We start from the raw sequence: 17697 nt of genomic DNA on the forward strand, positions 1-17697 counted from the left end.
TTCGCTCTGTCTACTCATTCAGGGAAATTCAGAGTGTGAGATCATTCTGGTATGGGCGTCACGGTGAGCTGACTGTGCATTCTCTTACCTGGTCTCTATCACTAGAAGATGAAGGAGATTCAATAGATATATTTTATTTTTCAAAACTGTGGCCAACTTGTATACTTGTAGATCTGTCTATGGATTTGTTTATTTCACTTCTTACCTTGAAAATTTTCTAGTCATTAAGTATTTTTCAAAAGCATGATTTTTAAAAAATACATAATATTTCATCATATGGCTAGACCTTCATTTATATTTTTTGTTAAAAATGTAGATGGTTTCTGATTTTTAAAAAGAAGTTTGGTAATTATTCCTTAAGTTTTTACAGTTATTCTGCCCGGTATCACAATTATAAATAATACTGCAAACTACGTCCATGCACATAATTATTTGACCACCTCTCTTATTATTTCCTTGGGATAAATTTATCCCACAAGGATGGAGGGATTAAAATCCGAGAAAGAGGGATGCCTGGGTGGCTCAGTCGTTAAGCGTCTGCCTTCGGCTCAGGTCATGATCCCAGGGTCCTGGGATCAAGCCCTGCGTCAGGCTCCCTGCTTGGCGGGAAGCCTACTTCTCCCTCTCCCACTCCCCCTGCTTGTGTTCCCTCTCTCGCTGTGTCTCTCTCTGTCAAATAAATAAAAATCTTAAAAAAAAAAAAATAAAATAAAATCCAAGAAAGAGTGAGTATCAACTGAGACTATAAGCAGCTTATGTATTCTATAGACCAGAGGTTGGCAAATCTAAATAAACATTTTAGGCTTTGTGAGCCGAGGCAAGATCAGGGCTATATGTAGGCACTTTTTTTTTTTTTAATGTTAGGTACTTCTATATCCATTTAAAATTTTAAAACCCACCCTTAGCTTACAGACTATAATACACCAGTGGCCTGCAGGTTGTAGTTTGCTCACCCAGCTCTAGGAAGTGACTTTAGGTATAGTCCCAAGGATAGTCTCTGCATAAAGAATGATCTGTCCGGCAAGAAAGAATCTTTGCACATATACATAAATCTCAGCAGCATTAGCCCCTCTGCTTCTATATGTTCTAGCAGAGAAGGGACACAGATGAAACAGTGAGAATGCATAGGCACCCTGTGTGCTACCCACTAGCTGTTACCCATATTTATTGCCATCTTTGAGGATGAGAACCAGTGTCTGGGACAGGCCTGAGAAGTAGAGAACTTATAGAACCACAAGCATTAAGGTTAAAATGCACCAATGGCCAAATATTAGATTGCCGTTTAGAACATTCTTCTCATTTTCCAACTGAATGCTAAAATCCACCTGGGTGATTATCATTTGTGGCAGATGTAGATCCCCAAATGGTCAAAGGGAAGCGAAGATGTTATGAGATGGTCAAAGGGAACGCCTCTAGGTGATATACTCAGAAATGCCAACAGTGTCTCCAGTTAGCATCTTGTGTTAGGGTGCAGAGAGCGGTCCCTGAAATTGCATCTCCATAGCCACGCGTGTCCATGGTTTGTTACTTGAGTTCGAAGTGGTTGATGGGAAATGGCAGCAGTATTGATAAAATGGACCCCCGCATAGTTCAGTGATTCTACTTTGAGAATTGAAGAAAAGTTGTAAGAAAGCGGAACTTCAGACTTATCAAGTGCCATTTCCAAATTTCAGTGATAGAATTTAACTAACAAGTAAAAATATTTGGAAGGGACAAAAAGACACTTCTTGACTTTAAGAAAGATGAAAGGAGGGGTCTTCAGGAAAGTCCTCTATGTCATTTTTGTTTCAAATACATGGCAGCCTGGACCCCACAAGACAAGGGTTGGGAGGGGAAGGTAGCTTCAGAACGCTCCCACCTCCCCACCCCCACCCTATGAATGCATATGTTTCTGACACTATATATGTCTCAGCTTCTTGGTTATTTTGTTACACAAACCAGTGGAGGAGAAGGTATTGCTGCTTCTGGATCCCAACTTTTCCTGCTGTTGAATCCTCTTCTCCCATCTGGCTGCCATGTTTATTAACTGAAAACCTCAAACCTCTGTATGTCTCCAAGAGGGCTGCTGGTCACCCAGCCAGGTGGGAGGCCAGGAAGCGACCCCTGAAGGCTTTCCCCCACCATCCCCACCAAGCAGCTCTGTGGCCTTTTCCTCTCTGTTGACATAGGTCTGAAGAAAGTTCAGAGCTATGTGGGAGGGTGCAACATCCAAGCCGGGCTCTGATGAGACCTGAGGGAGCTTGGACGCACCTTCTATCCCTGTGCTTGCTCCCACACAGATGGGACATTCTGCCCAGGAAGGTGTGAGTTCCCGCTAATGCTTTGCATTTGGATATGGTCTTTCTGGGTGGATATCTCTCTCTCTCTCTGTTTCCCCTCCATTCCCCTCACGTGCCCTTGTTTCTCTCCTTCCCTCCTTGTTTTTATTTTTATTTTTTTCTTTCGCCACCTCCCCTCCCCCCGACGGCTCACCATGGGTCCACACTCGCCCCTCACTCCCTCGCATTCGCTGCTGCTGCTGCTGCTTCCTCCTCCTCTGACTTCAGGACGGGGCCTTCTTTATGGAGTTTGTCCGCAGCCCGCGCACAGCGTCATCCGCCTTCTACCCACAGGTCAGTCAAACTCGGAGGGCTCTGCAGCCCGGGCATGCCTGTCCCATCAGCAGAGGCCTTCTGCTCGGCTCTGAACACATGGAAGTGGGCTGAAACTGAGTTTGAAGGGCAGCTGAAATTGAATTCGGTCTCAGAGGTGTGCAGTCCCTCCCGTGGGGTCCGCGGCGGCAAAGGGGGATGCAAATGGTTAATGCAGGAGAGCAGACGAGCACATCAGCATTGATGCTCGCGTGTCCCAAGTCTGCCTGTCTGTTCCGTGTGGTTGCCACTGAGTCTCTGCCACATCAGCAGCATCTTCCCTTTTAGGTGTTTTGTCCATATAATATAAGCAACGTAAAGTATGCTTTCTTAAGAACTGAACACTTAACTTTTTTCCTCCAAGTATAACCTGATAAATTCATAGCAGTGTGGCAGGAAGTGGTGAGAAACAGCAAGCATTTATCAATAGGCATACGCTTCGTCATAGGCTAATGGTGGATGAACCTGGGCAGCTCGCCTCGCCTCTAGACTTCCCTTAACTCATTTGTCAAATAAAGGGTTTAGAGCAGACCTCCATAGGCCTTCCAAGATTAAACAGTCTTCAGTTGCTCTGTGCCAAACACGTAGTATTCTCTCATTTCATCCTCACTACATGGCCTGTGAGTTAATTTATCCTAAGTTGATACATGGAGAAATTGGAGGACAAAGAAGTTGTGCTTTACACAGTACAGAGTAGAGCTGGGATTTAAATCCAGGACCAACAGGCTTGACTCGTGACCCCTGCTCTGTAATTGGCTTTAGTAATTACTGTTCTGACACGTCCTAGGGGAAGAGAAACTGGACTCTCTGCCCTTTATCGAGGCCCCTAAGTATATGAAATTGACTTAGTTACAGAGATTTGAAAGAGTTGAGAGGGTTTATGGAGAAACAGGTGGACTAAGGAGGATGGGACTTGGGGGGTTCAAGGGCAAAGGTTAAGGGATCCCTATTTGGTGAAAGTCAGAAAGCCAACATTGAGTCCTTACTCTGTCGGCTACTGTGCAAAGGGCTTTGCACACACAGTCTTCACAACAGTCTATGAGGTGTAGATGTTATCACGCCATTTTCCAGATAAAGAAACTGAGGCTTAATACATTACCTGGTCAAAGGCACACAAGTCGTGAGTGGCTGAGCCCCTGCACCATTTAGCACACTGTGCCTGGAGGGAAAAGGGGTAGTGAGCATTGGAGTCTTCCCTTTCTTAAGAGGTCGGGTGATGCCGTGCCTGTCTGTGCAGGTCTTCAGAGGTCTGTGCTTGCCTTTTCCCAGTGAGCTGTGTGACCCTGGCCAAATCCTGATCGGGATCTGAGTTCTAATCAGGAATCTCTGATCTCTGAGTGTGGGAGGTATGCTGCATTTTTGGTGTAAATCAAACTCAGGGTGGACTTATTAACCTTTTGCTTTCTAACAAGAGACTCTGGTGAAAAGTTTTGGACTTGGGTTAGAATTTAACATAAGAAAAATCAGCAGAGCCAGAAGAGAATTGTTTTATGAGTCCCGTAATAATGTAGCAGTCCCCACAGCTTCACATGGCGGAATTCCAGATGGAACAAAAATGACAAGTTCTCACAGTTGGAAATCACATATAAAAATGAGCTGTTGGGAGAGGCACGTGAATAAAGTTTATATGACTGGCCAAGTGTGTTGTTAAGCTTACATATAAATCAAAAAATTGTCTCTGCTCGTATATAGTAAGGGATCCTCTATACTGATACAAAATGAAATTGTGCTTGATTTGTTTTTGTTTGTTTTATTTATTATTGTTGTGTTAAAAGATACGTAACATGGAATTTGCTGTGTTTGTTTTCTAACACGGTGCAGGGAGAGGGGCACTGAAGTCAGAGGGCTCCTTTCAGATTTCGTCTTCAGCACTGTACCAGGGAGCTGCTTTAGGCATGTGAATTAACCTCCTGAACCTCAGTTTCCTCATTTGAAGGAAATAAAAATATCTTCTTTGTAGTGTAGTTTTGAGGATTAGAAAGAATATGCATTTCTCAACAGACTTCAAGGGAATGAAATCCTATAAAGCATTTTTCTGTGCACAAAGCAGTTAAGTAGCAGGTCAAGGACAACTAGATAACCAGAAAAGCCCCACATATTTGGAAACTTAGGTAACACACTTCTAATAAAGCCTGAGGCAGGAACAATATTGCATGTTGCATGGGATGTGGTGGCCAGATACTGGCTGGGATTAGGATAGGATTCCTACTGTGCCAGGTTTCCGTGTCCATTTCAGACAGCTGCTTATTAGAGCCTACTCCCCCATTCCTGCAGCCCCTGCTCTCCACCCTAATTCCCGGACGAGGAAGTACAAAGAGTGTGTCATGAGCTCCTTAAGAGAATGGTGCTACATGTTAAAAGACTGTCAGTAGGGGCACCTGGAAGGCTCAGTTGGGCATCTGTCTTTGGCTCGGGTCATGATCCCGGGGTCCTGGGATCGGGCCCCACGTTGGGCTCTCTGCTCGGCAGGGAGCCTGCTTCTCCCTCTCCCTCTGCCTGCCACTCTCTCTTTCTCTGTCAAGTAAGTAGATTAAAAAAATTTTTTTTCTTAAAAAAAAAAAAAAAAAGACTGTCAGTGTGTAGGCTCTGGCATCAGACTGGTTGTGAGCCTTTTGGCAGCTATACTAACCTCCCTGAACCTCAGGTTTCTCATCTGTAGAATGGGACTAATTGTGTTTTCTTTGTAGGATTGCTGCGAGAGGGAACTGAGATGAAGCATCTGTGTGGTTAGCTCAGACCCTGGCACGTAGGAAATCCCCCATACGTGTTATCTGTGTGTGGGAGAGGCGGGGGGGACGGGGGCTGGGGGTACCAGGTAGTGAACCAGCTTGATTGGGCCAGTCAGCTATTTTCCCTGAGTGTGTGTGTGTGTAAAAATGTGCTGGGCCTGGGTGACCTCCCTTATGCCTTTTATCTCTGAAATTCTGGGGTGACCCTGTTGGACCTCATAAAAGTAAGTCCTGCAGCTCTGAGTCGCCAGGGTGTTGCCTGTGATTTTTGCCCTTCACAATAGCTCTCTGCTGAGAAGGGGTTCCTTGTGGCCAAGGGGGAGGAGGGCATCACCCAAACTCTGACTCTGCTCAGGGTAGGAAGTGCCTGTAAAATTAAAACAGACAGCAGTGCGCAGAGGGTTCCAGGGAACAGGGCTGTGCACTGGTCTTGGAAAATAGGTTCCTTGTGCCACCAATTCATCATTCTAATGATAATGAACACGTCACTCTGTCTGATAACTGGAACAGAACTACACAGTTCTCTCTGTGCCCTGCTCTCTGGAAATCGATTTTTATCATCACAAACTGACATAAGAATTTGGAGGGCATGAGAAGCCTTTGGTAATGAGATTTTCCTCAGAAGTCAGCCTGATACCTTTAGTCTGCAGTTTGGAGCCTGAGGGAATATCACAGTCAAGCAGAACAGGCTCCTGCCACCGGAGGCCTGAGCTGATGTTAGGCCCTCTTTCCTCCCCCCATCCCCTGACCCCCAGCCAGTTACTCTCACAAGCAGGCATGGGGCTCAGGGGCTCAGTCCAGTAAGGACTCACCTGCTTCTCTCTTTCACTTCCATCACCACCGCCCCGCCCCCAGTCCCTATGACCATTTCTCATCCTGGTCCTGAAGGAGCCTCCAGCATGGTCTCCTTGCTTCCATCCTGGCCCTCGTCAGTCTGTTTCCCAGCCTGCATCCAGGGTTTACCTTTCCACGGTGTATTAGCTTGGACTGCTGTAACAGAACACCATAGACTAGGGGCTTAAACAGCGCATTGGCTTCTTACAGTTCTGGAGGCTGAGAAGTCCAAGATCAAGGTGATGACACATTCACTTCCTGGTGAGGGCCCTCTTCTGGCTTGCAGAGGGCCACCTTCTCCTGTGTCCTCAGGTGGCAGACAGAGCGAGCTCTGGTCTCTTCTCTTATAAAGACATTAATCCCATCATGGCTTTACCCCCATGGCCTCATCTAAACCTAATCAGTTCCCGAAGGCCCCACCCCCAAATATAATCACTTAGGGATTAGGGCTTCAACATATGAGTTTTGGGGGCACACATTCAGTCTATCCTTTCTTTCCTTTAGGATAAAGGCCAAAATACTTACGATGGCCTGGAAGGGCCTCCATGATCAAGGCCCTCCCTCCCTTTCCAGTCTTGTCTTCTGTCATCCTCTTCTTCACTCTGGGGCTCTGGTGACAGGAACCTTTCTCCACACTGCTCTAGGCACCAGCTTTCCTGCCGCAATGCCTTGCACACACTATTCCCTCTGTGCCTGGTTAGCTCCTGGCCAGCTAGTGAAATCCTCCGTCTTAGAGTCACACAGCTCCGGTGCTCCTCCTTTCCCCTCTTCTCCCAGTTCTACCTCTGTGTTTGTAGGACTGGATTTGATTAGTGCCCGACTTCATGAGACCGTAAGCCTGTAAGCGCTCATAGGGCGGCTGCCATGTCTGTGTTGCTCCCTGTTGATTCTTCAGCACCTAGCCTGGCATTTAGGAGGGGCTCAGTAAGTGCTATCTTAGAAATACTGATGGGGGAGATAGACACAAAAATGTTTATTTAAACAATGGAACAGAAAAAAAAAAAAATGGAACCCTTTCTTTCCTGGTGGATAATTTACACCAAACCCTGAACTATCACCCGACAAACATGGAACCATTCTGGCTTAAGTATGTGGGGGATTGGAGAAGGCTCCCAGCCCCCAGCAGGTGCGCCCTGTGATGGCCCCAGCAATGTACCGCAGGTCCCCAGGCTTTTGCAGAGTGCACTTTGAAGCCACGGCTGTTAGGGCCGCAGTTTTCTGCGTGCTCGTGGGAGCCCTGGGAAGTCAGCGTTGGTGACCAAAAATGGACTTTTTACCCTTTGATCTGTTTTCTCTCTTTGGAGACCTGAGTGAACAAAAAGCTCATGTCCCCGGGGGCTCAGTTTCCCCCACCCCTGGAGGACCTTAGGGTCATATTAATCAACTGTTTCCCTCTCCTAAACCCTGCACCGTCAGTCAGGTTCTTATCAGAAATCTACGTGCAAGACTTTTGCCAGGAGCACAATTTTACGTGCAGGACATTCATTTCATTCCCAGCTCCTGAAAACATGTTCAGCCTTGCTGTGCATTTTTAATTTTTGAAGTGGTTGGAAATATTTAAAAATCAGGAGGTTTCATACAGAAACCAGGTTTCTCTCTTGTATTGTAAAATAAGCTAGACATGGGGCCTGGCTTCCTTCCCGGCAACAGTCACAGGGCCTTGGAGCAGCCTGTGGCCTTTCCTTTTCTTTTCCTTTTTTAATAGCCAGCTGTGCCAATATAGATCTATGGTCCCTATACATATTTTTGTTTGCCACCTTTGCTCTAGAACAGTGTTGTCCAATAGAACTTTCTGCCATGATGGAAATGTTCTGTATCTGTGCTATCCAACACAGATGGCTAGTCACACATGACTAGTGAGCATTTGACAAGAGGCTGGTACAACTGAGGAACTGAATTTTACATTTTAATTTATATTTGAATAGCCACATATAGCTAGTAGCTACTGTATTGCATGGAACAGGTCTAGACATTTAAAATGTTATCATCGAAGTACTTATTTTTTTTTAAGATTTTATTTATTTGAGAGAGAGAATGAGATAGAGAGAGCATAAGAGGGGGGAGGGTCCGAGGGAGAAGCAGGCTCCTCGCCGAGCAGGGAGCCCCATGCGGGACTCGAACCCGGGACTCCAGGATCATGACCTGAGCCAAAGGCAGTCGCTTAACCAACTGAGCCACTCAGGCGCCCAGAAGTACTTATTGAGACTCTAGAATGTCATGTTTTTCCTACCCTTGTTTACACTTTTTCTCACTTTTTCTATCATTGTTCACTGGATTTTCTCATGTATTTATTTTATTTTATTATATGTCTATTTATTGAAAATCTCTTCCTTTTTTTTAGAGTGGTGCTGAGATATGAAAATATAAATAACCACTCAGAATCAGAGGCTGGGATGGACATATAGGAGAGGGAGGATATACCTGTGAAGAAAATGTGGTTCAATTGAGATCAGAAATCTCGAGCTCCTCCTGGGCATAGAGCTGTCCTAATATGGACATTCCTTGTTTAATGTCTGTTTTTCCTTCCCACTCCCACATGGCAAGCTCCATGAGGGTAGCGGGGAGAGGTTTGATTGGAAGGATATTCCGTCCTTCCCTGATATTACAAACCTCGGGAAACCTGGCTATGGAGCTGGGAGTTACTCCCGAGCTCTCTGAATATGAGATTCTGTCATGGGTCCCTTTATAATGCCTCTGAATGCCCTAAAGGAGCCAGGTGAGGGGAAAGCCTATTTTGTCTCCAGGTAAGACATAGCAGTATGTTATGTCTCTACCCACCCTTGAGGTACAGTTAGAGTGCTGGGCTGGCGGATCTGGCAGCTTCCTGGTGGCTGACAGTCCTCCAGCATAAGAAAGTGGGGCTCTGACAGGCACACAAGTTGGAGGGTCCTTGGGGGTGCCTGTTGTAGATGGTGCTAACCTCTAAGACATCCCTGGTGGAGCTCCATCCCTCATCTTCTCCCACGGCTTTGGGCGTGTGGGAAAGGGGAAGGAGACTGGGGATTGGTGTTGCTGATGAGGGTTTGTTTAATTAACTAAATCCCTGACTTTATTTGGGTTTCACCAGTTTGTCTCTTAATGTCCTTTTTCTGTTCCAGTCTCCAATCCAGGGGTACCAAGTTGCATTTAGTTTTCATGTCTCCCCAGTGTCCTCTGGTCTGTGAGTTTCTCAGTCTTTCCTTGTTTTTTAATGACGTAGAGAGTCTTGAGGAGCCCTGGATAGATATCCTGCAGAATGCCTCTGATTCTGGGCTGGTTTGATGTTTTTCTCATGGTAGAGTTATAGGTTCTTGACAAGACTACCTCAGCGGTGAAGTATGCTTCTCATCACATCATATCAGGGGGTACATGGGATCCACACATCACTGGTCACAGGAACCTTCATCACTTGGTGATGTAGTATTTGTCACCTGTCTCCATTATGAAGTTACTATTTTTCCCTTTCTATACTCTGTTCTTTGGAAGCAAGTCCCTAACTGTAGCCTACTCAAAAGAGGATAGAGAGATTCAACTGTAGCTCCTGGAGGCGGGGGTGTCTACTCAAGTTACATGGAATCCCTCTGTAAGGAGGATTTGGGACAAGGTTCTTAAAATGGAGTTGCCTCTGGGGTGCCTGGCTGGCTCAGTTGGTGGAGCATGTGACTCGATCTCTGGGTTGTGAGTTTGAGCCCCACTTTGGGTGTAGGGATTACTTTAAAATGATTTTTTTTTTTTTTAATGGAGTTGCATCCAACACCAAGCACCTCCCTCTATTTGCCTGTTCTAGGCCTCTGCGCAAAGACTGCCCTTCTGTCTATCCAGCTTTCCTTGGCTTTCTGTTTATTCCGAAAGTTACTTCAGGTAGATTACAGAAGTAAATGCAACCTCCAGAATAAAATGTGACTAAATGGGGAAATATAGGAAAAGAAAAACATAAGATAGGACGTCACCTGAGGTCTTATAAATTATCTAGAGTTTTGTGCTAAATTCAGTCCTGAACTCTCTGGGAGCCAAAGAAAAGTGGGAAATATCTATTCCAGGATTCAGAGTGGTCATCAAGGCAAACCATTTGCTCAGGGGAAGCATAACCTTTCATGGTATTAAGATCTAAGCAGCCTCTTGAAAGATGGACATCATATGATACAGTACAGGGGATCAGGAAGCTATGGGGCAAATCTGACCCACCATCTGCTTTTGTAAATAAATTCTTACCGGAACAGAGCCACGCCCATTCATTTACATTTTCTGGCTGCTTTTGTCCTTCATGCTGAGTTGAGTAGTTTCAACAGGGCCATCTAGCCCACAAAGCCTAAAATAATTGCCCTTTGCTCCTTTACAAAAAATGTTTGCCAATTTCTGATTCAGAGGATAACTCCTGAACCACATTCCTGCTAAAATAAAGCTGTAGGAATCATGTAAATTTCTGGCAGTTTAGGCTGGTGGGGCAGTTCTCAGGTGCTGTAGATGAGAGTTAACCCCACTATATAGGGGTCTGGAAGGTAGCACCTAAGAGCTGGGTCTAGCGCCCCTCAGTTAGCTTCTTCTCATTTAATTTTATGGTATAGTACCCGTTTCTAAGTCTTGCTGGTTAGAGGCAGGTGGTGATTGGTAATTGCAAGCTGCTTCTTGCTGCATTTCTCTGTGTATTTATGGTGCCAGCAAAGTCTGTGTGGTCTTTTTGCAAATCATTCAGCCTGATGTAGGAGAATGGTTCTTTAAGAACTGGGGGCAACTTTGTTTCCCAGGGCACATTTGGTTGTATCTGGAGGTATTTTTAATTGTCACAGCTGGGAATAGGAGGTGGTGATAGGGGGCTGGTATTACCAGCATCTAGTAGGTGAAAGCCAGGGATGCTCCTTAACATCTTATAAGGCACAGGACAGCCCCCCCCCCCCCCAGACTCATCTGGCCCCTGATGGCAGTGGTGCCAAGGTTGGGACACCCCATTTTAGAAGGAGTGATTTTTACAACATCCAACAAAATATTTGGTAATAGAAGGCTCCATTCAGAAGTACTTAAGAACCCCATGTAAGAGGGACTAGGAGTAAGATTTTTCCTGGAGTGCTCTGAAAGGCTTGCTAGTCTCTCCAGATATCTGCCATGAGGTACAGTACAGCCCTTCTAGGTGAACAGGTCATAGTCCTGTGCTCCAAGACGTTTAAAGGGAATGAGACCGATATAATATTACATGAAGCAAAATTTGGCACCTGCCAGGAGGGGGTTATAGGGATCCAAAGTAGAGAGTAAGAGAGATGGTTTTCCTTTGGGAGCTGGGGTGGAGTCAGAAGACATTTTACTGAGGGAGCAGCATTTGAAATTGCCCTCAAGACTGATGGGGTTTTAGCCTGTGGTTGTAGGGAAGGGCACCTCAGGTCGGCGGAACACACAGATGGGATTAAACACACGGGGTCTCATTTGGCTGGAAATGTGTATGTGGGTGAGTGGCAGGCCATGCGGGGCCATCACAGGTCACGGCTGTTTGTGCTGGACCCACAAGGCTCTGCAAGTTTGGTAGGCTCATGGGGAGACCTGAAAGATTTCAGAGTCACGGAGTGATGGGATTAGAGCTGTTTTTTTAGGAGGATGAAAATGGAGGTGGCTGGCAGGTAGGGTCTTCAGGGGGAGAGGCTGCAGTCGGGGGAGTCGTGTGGGAGACTGTTACAGCCTCCCCTAGGAGAACAGGCGTGACTTGGACATACATGTGAGTCGGCAGAGGTGAGCGAGGCCATAGGACTAGGCCTCTCTTGAGAGGTGAAGCTGGAGAAGGAAGGGAGCTATCAGATGCCTCTGAGGATTGAGCCTGGGCACTTAGCAGGTTGACTGTCCCACTGACACAGGAAAGGAGGGTTGGGGTGGCAAAGGGTAAGCCATGGTGAGGGAGGGCACTTGCTGGGCTATTCACCCATTTGTCTCTAATTGTGTTCTCTCTCTCCCGCTTCTCAGTCTCACAGGAATGTTTCTGCCTTCCTTACTATTTCTGTGGAGATTTTTCTTTAGTGTAAATCTGTGCTTTGAGTCAGGTGCTGGAGCCATTTCTTTGGTTCTGGGGATTCTCTGTGAACGACGGTTTCCTATCAGCCGTGGCGTGGGGTGCGAGAATTCATGAGACTGGGCTGGACCCCTTTAACTCTTCCACCAGGGACCACTGGGGACTGGGAAGGAGAGAGGAATGGGAAGGATCACGTGTATAAATAGCCTTAAACAATTTTGTTGTTTTGTTCATTTTCAAATCCCTTACAGGTGTCTGTGGACCAGACAGCCACCCCGGTGTTGGACAGCACCAGTTTGGGGGTAAGCGCAGGCCAGTCTGTGGATAGAGGCAACAGCCAGGCCTTTGGGAACTCCCAGAACTCAGGGGAACAGAGCTTCCCCTCTGCAAACTCCAGTGACAGCAGGTGAGATTCAGAATGACCGAACTCATGCTCCTGGGCACTGGGGATGGTCTGGTCTCCAAGGCTGTGGAGCCTGGGAGTCCAGAGTCCCACACCCACGTTCTGACTCAGCCATGAGTTCTGCCTGGAAGCCCGGGGCACTCAGGTCTTAGCAGCACCTGTGTGATGGGGCTACGGATCTGTGCCCTGCCTGCCTTACCGGACAGCTAACAGGTGCCCACAGAGACACAGGGAAGTGTCAGGCATTGTGCAGGAGTGGGTTTTGGGAAGGGGGCCAGGACCCAGTCTGTCCTGTTGAGTCCAGCACCCAGCCTGACACCTGGTGTGTGACTGCAGATGTCAGTACCGACAGCTTGAGGAAAATGAACGAGCAGCAGATGAGTGGCCGGTTGTATCTGACCACGGCTGTCCTTTTCCTATTCCTGAGTCTCCAGAGGAAGAAGCAGCTGCTTGGACCTCATTTACTTGAGAAAGAGCCCCGGCTTTTAATGCGATTCGTCATATCTGAAAAACTTCTTTTTGATTTCCTGCCCAGTTGTGTTAGCCTTACAGTGTTCTGCCCGCCTCACTGTCCTGCTGACTGAGCAGTCCTTGGCCAAACGGTCTCAGATGTGACTTCTGCACGCCTTCATCTCAGAGCGGAAGGCCCCCCGTGGCAGCTCACCTGGCTGGCCCCAGCCAGCAGCCACCCACTTTCCTTTCTGTCCCTCGGTCTGCTGGTTTTACCTGCAATCTGGTGCAGGGCACCTGACTCCCTCTGGCCAGGAGAGATGAGGATCACTTCAGAGGCAGCAGACAGCCCGGACTGCTCTAGTCTCTTTTGTCCCCCCAGGCCCGTATCCCCGTCAAGCCCGGCTGTGAGTTTTGGCTCTGGACGTGGAGGAGATTGGAAGGCCTGCATAGGGAGGCAGTGTATTTCTCTGCTTCCTCACTGAGCAGCAGGTTTTGTTCTGCTTTTGGAAGAAAAGGGAAACTGGGGATTCTTAGGCTGGAGATGAGAAGACCAAAAATGACACAAATCAGGACCGATGACGAAAATGACAACAGGTCCCATTTTGTGATAAAGAACTGACTAGCAGTTGGTACTGCCCCTTGGGAAATGGGCTGCATAGAGGAGCTAAGTTCTTTGCCATTGAAGACGTTCGTGCAGACGGGACAGCCTCTTGTTCAGACTTTTGTAGTGGGGACGCAGGCCTTAGAGAGAAGTTCTCTTTGTGTGTGCGGGGTGGTCTTCACAGGCTTTTTTTAACCTGAGGTTCTGAAATGCTCCACTGAGTCCTGGACCCTCCAAATAGGAAGAGGGGGCTGAGACTGAGGAAAGGGAGAGGTTTTATGGACTTGAGGAGCTTCTGGAATAAGCCCCAGGTTTGGTATGGTAGGCTGCTAGGAGTGTCCCACGCCCAGTGATCTGGGCTCAGCTGCTGAGTATTACGCATATTTAAAGGTACTGCCAGACCACTGAGGAAGAACTCAGGCGGAAGAAAGATCTGGGCTCTGGAAACAGGCAGATCTGGAGTCAAACCCGAACCCTGACACCTCCCAGCTCTTCAACCTTCACCTGCACCTTTAACGTCTCAGAGTTTCAAAAAGTTGACGTTGTTGTTATTGTTCAGTATTGTTTATCATTTGGGGCTTTGTGGGTATCAGCCCTATGCACAGCCTCACAACACCCCCAAAAGATAGGAATAATATCATCCCCGTCTTCAGATGAGGAAACTAGAGTCCCTCCGGCTGACAAGTGATGATACTGGAATTCTGTCTCCCCTGTTCTTACCAGGTTACCTAGCGTTCTCTGGTGAGGTTAAATGGTGGGGAAAGTCTTGGGGGTAAAACCAGAGCTGTCCAGGGAGCTCTCTTAGAAGTGGTTGAGGCGTTATTAGAAGGGGAGATGCCTATTAAGGAAAGCAAGTTTGGACACAAAACCACTTTGATTCTTTTTTTTTAATCTTAATGTGTACGCTTTGGAAGTAGGAAACCCCCTGTGAGATAGCCCTAGGATGTAGCTGCCCAGGATTTGCTTGAACGCCTTCAGTATCAGTGTCATCCTTGGCCTCCAGCTCTGTAAGAAGTAGGGAGAATGGTCCCTGAGGTTCGTGCTCTTGCCCCCTTGCTTTGCTGACTGGACACTCTGTTTACAGCTCTCAGCAGCCGGCAGCAAGCTCCTTAACCTCATCCTCCACCCTGACAGAGATCCTAGAAGCCATGAAACACCCCTCGTAAGTGGTTCGTCACATGTAGGAGTGTAAGGGCGGGAGGATCTCACAGCCCTGAGCCACGGTGACGCTCAGATGCTCAGGCAGTGTGATTTGGTGGATTCATAGCTGGCTGTATTGTTCACCAGTTGTGAGACCCAGCATAAGTTACTTGACCTCTCTGAGCCTTTATTACCTTGTTTGTAAAATGGGATACTTGTGGTTAAGTCGCAGGTTTGGCCTAAGGATTAAATGAAATAATACATAAATTACCTAGTATAATGCTTGACAGCTATAGGTAATTCTCTTAAATGTCAGATCCGTCTTCCTTCCTCTTCTCCTTTCCCCCCATAACACCTCCTTTTGTCCTGTCTTGCAGATTTCTGTGGGTTTAGGAATAGTGTAGAGAAATTGTACCGTGCGGAGCCTTACTTCAGATATTAAATGCTCTAGTGGGAGTCCCTCCTTTTTCATGTTCTCTTTCTGCTTGTTGCCACCGTGCACACATAACCCTGCTCCGTGCCCGCCACGTTACAATTCAGGACAGGAGTCCAGCTGCTCTCGGAACAGAAGGGCCTCTCGCCATGCTGCTTCATCAGTGCGGAGGTGGTGCACTGGCTGGTGAACAACGTGGAGGGCGTCCAGACGCAGGCGATGGCTATCGACATCATGCAGGTGAGACAGCGCGGGCAGGGCCCGTGGGAACATCTGCTCGGGGCCCCCGTGAAACCAGAGCCCGTCTCTGAAGCAGCTGTCTTTCTAGTAAACGAGACCTGCCGGTTTTGGTGAGGCTCTGCTTTTAGTAAGTGTGAGGCCTGTCTGCAGTCGATGAACACGCAGGTCTTGATTTGAAAGACACTATACCTTCCTTGACTTAAACACCCGGCAGAATGTCGCATCAGAACTGAAGTGTTCTGGACGGAGTCCGCACTCTTGAACCTTGGAGGAGTCTGTAAGATTTCCAGGGATTGCCTTCCCTCTGACCTCTAGCCCCCATCTCCCTCTGGTCAACTCCCAAGCCTCTGCCTCAGGGACCTTCTGGCACCCGGTCCTTACTCTGTCAGAGCACTTGGCACAACAAAAAGAAGATTCTGCCTGTCTCATTCCACTGTCTCCCACCTTGACTGGGCTTCTTGAGGGCTGGGCTATCTTCCTTTTTTTTTTTTTTTTTAAGATTTTATTTATTTGTCAGAGAGAGCACAAGCAGGGGGAACGGCAGGCAGAGGGAGAAGCAGGCTTCCTGCCGATCAGGGAGCCCGGTTTGGGACTCGGTCCCAGGACTCTGGGATCATGACCTGAGCCGAAGTCAGACGCTTAACTGACGGAGCCACCCAGGCGTCCCTGGGCTACCTCTTATCATCCCATTTCCATATCACCATGCTGTTTGGCACATGGTAGGCACCTAGAAAACACTTGCTAAATTTAATGACACTGTTCAGAACTGGAATTAAACTGGAGAGGAGAATAGGAAAGGTCAAGTTGGCTGATGTGTTTCACACCATCCTGTCCACACAGAAATCAGTACCATTTGCTGAATAGCAGGCTTGTCATTCCTGAAACGTAAAATCAGTAACTGATTTGAATAAGCATGCAATCATCAGTTCTCTCTTTGAGGTTCTCTTAGGGAGTTTTTAAAGGCCTTTGCCCTAAACTTATACTCCCATCTCCCTGAGAATCAGATTTCCTTGTTCACACAATGCAATGCTTCTACAACCGTTAAAATGAATGAGCTGGAGGGACATGTATCAACATGGACAAATGTCCGAAGCAGGGTGTTGAGTGAAAATCCAATATACAAAATGATAATTGTATTATGCCCTTTTTTTTCTTTTTTTTTTTCTTTTTCTTTCTTTCTTTCTTTTGTATTACGCCCTTTATTTAAAATTTAAAATCTCACAAAAATACCTCATTCTCTATCAATACATGTGTGTATAATAAAATTGTTAAAAACATGCATGAGAATAATGTTACACTAACCATTTATTTCTGGTGAGAGAGGAAGAGGAATGGGACACGGGAGAGTCCACAGAATATTTTGTTTTGTCTTTGAATTAAAAGATCTGAAGTCAGTATAGCAAAATATTAAGTTTGTTGAAGTTGCGTGGTGGTATACATGGATTGTCTTTATACTTCCCTGTATGTTTGAAATAATTGATGATACTCTAGTATGCATTTGCATTGTATAATATAATTTACATCAGGAGCAGCATTTATCAAAGAGCAATCATCATGGCTGATGGGGGGTGAAGAGTAGGGTCTCCTCAATGTTCAGGTCACTTCCTTGACTCCGGGGAACTGAGGGCTGCACCTCTAAGATGTCCCTCCACAGGAATTTCAGAGTTTCAATGTCTCTCCTTTTAGAAAATGCTGGAAGAACAGCTCATCACACACGCATCTGGTGAAGTCTGGCGGACCTTCATCTACGGCTTCTATTTCTACAAGATAGTCATGGACAAAGAACCTGACCGAGGTCAGAGATGAGGCGAATGTTGTTGCCCACAGGAGCAAGTGTTTTTCCTGGTGGCTTGCTTTTTCAAATGATGGTGCTTCTTGAGTTCCTTGTGTGACTTTGTATTCTAAGTAGACAGATCTGTCGACTTCCTGAGCATTTGTACTTAGTTTAAGCAGAACCGGAGTGACGAGTATTTCTTAAAGCTATGGTATGTTCTTGGTCAGAACAGTGTGGATGGAAGATAAACCTACAAGAGGCCAAGGGATCTGGTTCGAGGAAATTCCCATGGGCCATTTTTTGGTTACTAATTTTAATTATAGAGCCCCCGCCCCCATCCAGTGCAGGTGGTTCTAAGTATAGATAGGCTCTTATCTATAACTTACAGCACTTTTTACTTGCTAGACTCCCATTTCTTACCATAGAAAGACTCAAGTCCTAGCAAGTTTTCTAAGATACATTTTACCTTTTTTTTTTTCTTTCAATGAGAAA

The 17697-nt window shown here is 46.7% G+C and overlaps 1 protein-coding gene across 8 annotated transcripts in view; it reads left to right on the forward strand.

Moving 5' to 3' along the window:
• Window positions 1–17697, forward strand: part of DEPDC5 (DEP domain containing 5, GATOR1 subcomplex subunit) — a 122784-nt gene that overhangs the window by 87096 nt on the left and 17991 nt on the right. For 5 of the 8 annotated variants that reach the window (XM_027576287.1, XM_027576288.1, XM_027576286.1 and 2 more), the window contains 5 exons: window positions 2547–2612; window positions 12413–12567; window positions 14703–14780; window positions 15299–15431; window positions 17118–17226. In XM_027576287.1, coding sequence (XP_027432088.1) covers window positions 2547–2612; window positions 12413–12567; window positions 14703–14780; window positions 15299–15431; window positions 17118–17226 — 541 coding nt within the window. The remainder of the gene's footprint in view (window positions 1–2546; window positions 2613–12412; window positions 12568–14702; window positions 14781–15298; window positions 15432–17117; window positions 17227–17697) is intronic. The other 3 variants (XM_027576290.1, XM_027576289.1, XM_027576294.1) reach the window with 1 other exon arrangement.

The sequence above is a fragment of the Zalophus californianus genome, chromosome 14 (assembly GCF_009762305.2).
Source record: "Zalophus californianus isolate mZalCal1 chromosome 14, mZalCal1.pri.v2, whole genome shotgun sequence".
Lineage (NCBI taxonomy): Eukaryota > Metazoa > Chordata > Mammalia > Carnivora > Otariidae > Zalophus > Zalophus californianus.